This window comes from Ctenocephalides felis, unplaced genomic scaffold (genome assembly GCF_003426905.1).
Source record: "Ctenocephalides felis isolate EL2017-DRISC unplaced genomic scaffold, ASM342690v1 CF-g0.4_SCAFFOLD_01886, whole genome shotgun sequence".
In the NCBI taxonomy this organism is placed as follows: Eukaryota; Metazoa; Arthropoda; class Insecta; order Siphonaptera; family Pulicidae; genus Ctenocephalides; species Ctenocephalides felis.
Window position 1 is genome coordinate 6,309,003 of NW_020538040.1, and position 4,518 is coordinate 6,313,520.

The window sequence follows — 4,518 nt, forward strand, 5'->3', positions numbered from 1 at the left end:
TGGTTGGAATGCAGACTATCTTAAAGTTAATATTAAGAAATAATTTTACGAAGGCAGGTGTAACGGTTTTGGAGATCCAATTAAATATATATATATATATATATATATATATATATATGCCATTTGGGGGACCAAAATGATCTTTATACTTATGCACATCAAATTATCAGATATCTTCTATATATATAAAAATAAGTCGGGTTTTCCTTCCTGACGAAATAACTCCAGAACGCACGAACCGATTTCGACAATTTTGCATTCGTTGGAAAGGTCTCGGGCTCCGCAAGGTTTATAGCTAAGAAAATTAGTTGTGCATGGCATCGTGCCCTAATGCAAATTGCTGGAACTTCACGCACCGTAATTAAAATTCGAGTAATAAAAATAATCAACAATTGTTTTAAATAATTTCAAATAGATTATCTTCTCTATGTATTAAAATAAGTCGGGTTTTCCTTCCTGACGAAATAACTCCAGAACGCACAAACCGATTTCGACAATTTTGCATTCATTGGAAAGTTCGGGCTCCGCATGGTTTATAGCTAAGAAAATTAGTGGTGCATGGCATCGTGCCCTAATGCAAATTGCTGGAACTTCACGCACCGTAATTAAAAATTCGAGTAATGACATTAGTGAGAATTATCAGAATTATGCTTGGTTAAGTCAACGAGCAATTCTTGCCGCCAAGAAATATGATGTACACGCACTGAATTTCACCATTCAATCAAAAATTGCTGGCGATTTGGTGACATACCAATGATTCCGACTGGTCTTAAGTTTGACTTCAAACGATTGCAATTTCCAGTTCGCCTTGCGTTCGCAATAACAAGTCGCAAGGCCAATCGCTTAGTGTTTGCGGGATAAATTTCAAATAGATTATTTAGAAAATCATTGTTTTTCACATGGGCAGTTATACGTTGCCTGTTCACGAGTTGGAAAACCATCCGCTTTGTTTGTGTTAACGTCAGACCAAAAAACAAAAAATGTGGTTTACCAAAGATCACTTCCATGGAACGGATAATTTGCGGATTCACTTTCATTTACTTAGAGAAGTTCAACTAAAAAACACTTCATTTTTGTAATCAAAATAAATTCGTTACTGTTGTATAATAAAATCAAATTATTCCTTTTAAAATATAAAACAAACAAGAAATTTCTTCATCTTTCTCACGAAGCCATCTGGTGGCGAAACGGAGTTCGTCGGGTTTGCTAGTTTTATATAAATTTTAATAATAATTACAAATTATTACAAATTTTGTTCATATTTCTATGAGTCCGTACCAATGTTTATCTATTAGACTGCAATGCGGCGCTTACGCGCTTCGATATTTCCTTTTGCTTCTATTTTCTTGCTTTAAAACAGTTCAAAATTATCAGTAAAATTTGAAGTATGAAAAAATCAAATTGTTCAAAGTCATTTTCTCCAATAATTTTAAAAATCTAATTTTTCACCAAATTTTTAAAAAAATTTAAAGGTTTTTCAACAATTTTAATTTTCGGTACGGGAGCATAACTCAACAGATACATTTTTTTAATAATTTGTCGATCGATATTTAATTTATCAGTAAAATCCCGTTGTTAATTTTTGTTTCAGTTTGTTCGTCAGTAGTCTTTTTTTTCTCTATTCTATTCTTTGTTGACTATAAAGTCATTAGTAATTTGCTCATCACTAATAACTCTTTCACTTTGAATTATTTTTTCTCAAGAAAGAAGCTCTTTTGGTGTTCAATATTTTTATTTTCTTGACAGTAGAGTCCTTTTTATATGTTTATTTTAGTTTGCTCGTCAGTAGAGTCCCTTATTCTATTAAAAAAAATTAATTTGCTCGTCAGTAGTCATTTTTATGTTTAATTCAGTTTGCTTGTTAGTAAAGTTTCTTCCTTTATTGACGTTTTTAATTTGCTCTCCAGTAGAGTCCTTTTTATATGTTTAATTCAGTTTGCTCGTCAGTAGAGTCCCTTCCTCTTTTTTATTTGCTCGTCAGTAAAGTCCTTTTTGAAATTAAATAATTTGATTTGGTCGTCAGTAGACTCTGTTTTCTTCTGATTTATTTTGCTCGTTAGTAGAATCCTTTTTCTTCCGGGTTTTTATTTATTTTTCTCGTCAGTACAGTCCGTTTTCTTCCAATTTATTTGTTTTGCTCGTCAGTAGAGTCCCTTTTCTCTTAACATTTTAATTTGTCAGTAGAGTCCCTTTTCTCTTAACATTTTTATTTGCTCGTCAGTAGAGTCCTTTCTTGTTTTAATTCTATTTTGCCCGTTAACAGGAACCTTTAATGATAATCTCTGTGGTTACTTTTCGAAATTTATTTTTAATTTGCTCATCCGTACAATTCTTTTTTTCTGATATTATCAGAAGGTGTACATCAGTAGAGTTCCTTTTTTTCTTCTAATATCTGAATTTCCGCTTTTTTGTCAGATTGTCTGATTTTACTCGCCAGTAGAGTTTTTTTTCATTTTCTACCCGTCGAGACCTTTCCAATGGTACCCAACATGCCATAAGATACAATCAAAGAATTTTGAAGTAAAACTTCTTTAGGTTCGTTTAATACAACAAATTCAATATCAAAGTAAAATTTTTATATGCGTGTTTAATCTCTTTTTAGCTCTTTAAGATTGTATTTATTTTGCTCGTCAGTAGTCTCTTTTATATTTTTATTTCGATTTGCTCGTCAGTAGAATAGGTTTTTGTATTGACACTTTTGAATTTGTTCGTCAGTAGAGTCCTTTTTATATTAAGATTACGATTTGCTTGTCAGTACAGTTCATTTTTTTATAAACATTTTAATTAGCTTGTCAGAAAAGTCCTTTTATTACTAATATTATAAGTAGAGTCCGTTTTATTCCAAGCTTTTATTTATTTGGCTGGTCACTAGAGTCCTTTTTCTTCTGCGTTTTATTTGTTTTGCTCGTCAGTAGAGTCCTTTCTTTCATCATCTGTTATATTTAATTTGTTTGTCAGTAGTGTTCTACTTGTATAGTTTGAAAATTGGCATTGCCAGTTCTCTTTTTCAAAGTTAAATAACGTATAGATAGATAGATATAGATAGTCAATAGAAAAGGGGACTCTACTGACGAGCAAATTGTAATGTTAATAGAAAAAGAGACTTTACTGTCATGCAAATTCAGTTCGAATTTAAAAAAAACTAAGATATAACCGAGAATAGGCCCCAGGAGTGTGTTTTTGTTGTTCCTGGTTTGTTCACACATTTTCTGATGCTGTACGAATTTGTGTTGTAAAAACCAGGTAGATTAAAATTTTTGCGATCGCATTTTGAAAGTAATTTATTTACTAATTACTTTCATGAAGAGAGCAAAAGACATTATAAACATTAAACAAGAAATATTTTTTTTTATTTCTCAAAATTCAATTACATCCTGTTTTATAAAATACAAAAAGCATTAAGTAATTATAATAATAATAATAATAATAATTTTCTTATTTTAGGATACCGAACAAAAACGTGCAGGCCAATATTTCTTCCTGGAAGAATAGACGACAAAAAAACAAACAAATTGATTGCTGCTACAATTAAATTAATAAAACAGGTCTTAGGAAAATAAAAGGAAAGTAAAGTAAAGTAAAGCGCTTTATATATTTATACAACTTGGGACATCATCAAATTTATACGAACAGATAAATATATATAAAAGAAACCTTTACTTTATATATATATATATATATATATATATATATATATATATATATATATATTATAAAAGTAAAGGTTTCGTCCTTGTATGATAACTGTGTGCAAAATAAATGATTTTTTTATTTTGTTGTAAACATTTTGTGAAGTTTTATTTACAGTTAATTTAAATTGGAACATTATACCCTTTTGTTGACAACTTCACTTCACTCTGCTGCACAGACATTTTTTTTTGTACTGATGCAACACTTTTTTTGTTCTTGTTCAAGTGAAAACAAAATGGCAGTTGTAGACAAAATAATTTTATAAAATTTTTAGTTGAATTTGTTGTGTTTGTAGGTATATAATTATAAATGATACTGTTTTTGTGCAGGTGTTTATGAAGGTATCAATAAAAAGTGTGATTAAGATATAAGAATGATAATTTGTGGTAGTTTTTACTAAATTCAATATTTGTAGGTTATGTTTACTTTTAGTTTCAGTTTTGTTTAAATTTAGTTTATAATTCTTGTTTATAAAGATTATATAAGTTAATTTGTTCTTGTGAGTGGTTTTGGTGCCTTTTGCAAGAACTTGTGTGGTAAGTTTTTGTATATTTATCATTTTTAGTTGTATTATGTTTTTTTTATGTCCATCGATTTGAGTACATTATATTTGAATAAATCTTCTTTTTGTACTATTATTTCTTAAAGGGTTCTCGAATTTAATTATACTATTATTATCTAAGGTATTATAACAATCGATTTAACAAGGATATGTTTGAATAAATCTTTTGTATAAAAATAGTATCTTAAGGTTCTCGAAACTCAAACAAGTGGTTTCTAGTGAAAAGATATTTTAATATCAACTCTTAGAACTCTTTTAAATTTATT

At 29.2% G+C, this 4,518-nt stretch overlaps 1 protein-coding gene across 1 annotated transcript in view; it reads left to right on the forward strand.

The window, feature by feature from the left end:
- The window catches only part of LOC113376443 (ATP-binding cassette sub-family E member 1), a gene marked incomplete in the record, with an annotated part of 15,966 nt that extends 12,322 nt beyond the window's left edge, over positions 1-3,644 (forward strand). The window contains 1 exon segment of the mRNA XM_026616355.1: positions 3,445-3,644. Within this exon segment, the coding sequence (XP_026472140.1) occupies positions 3,445-3,492 (48 nt within the window).
- Positions 3,645-4,518: the final 874 nt, after the last annotated feature.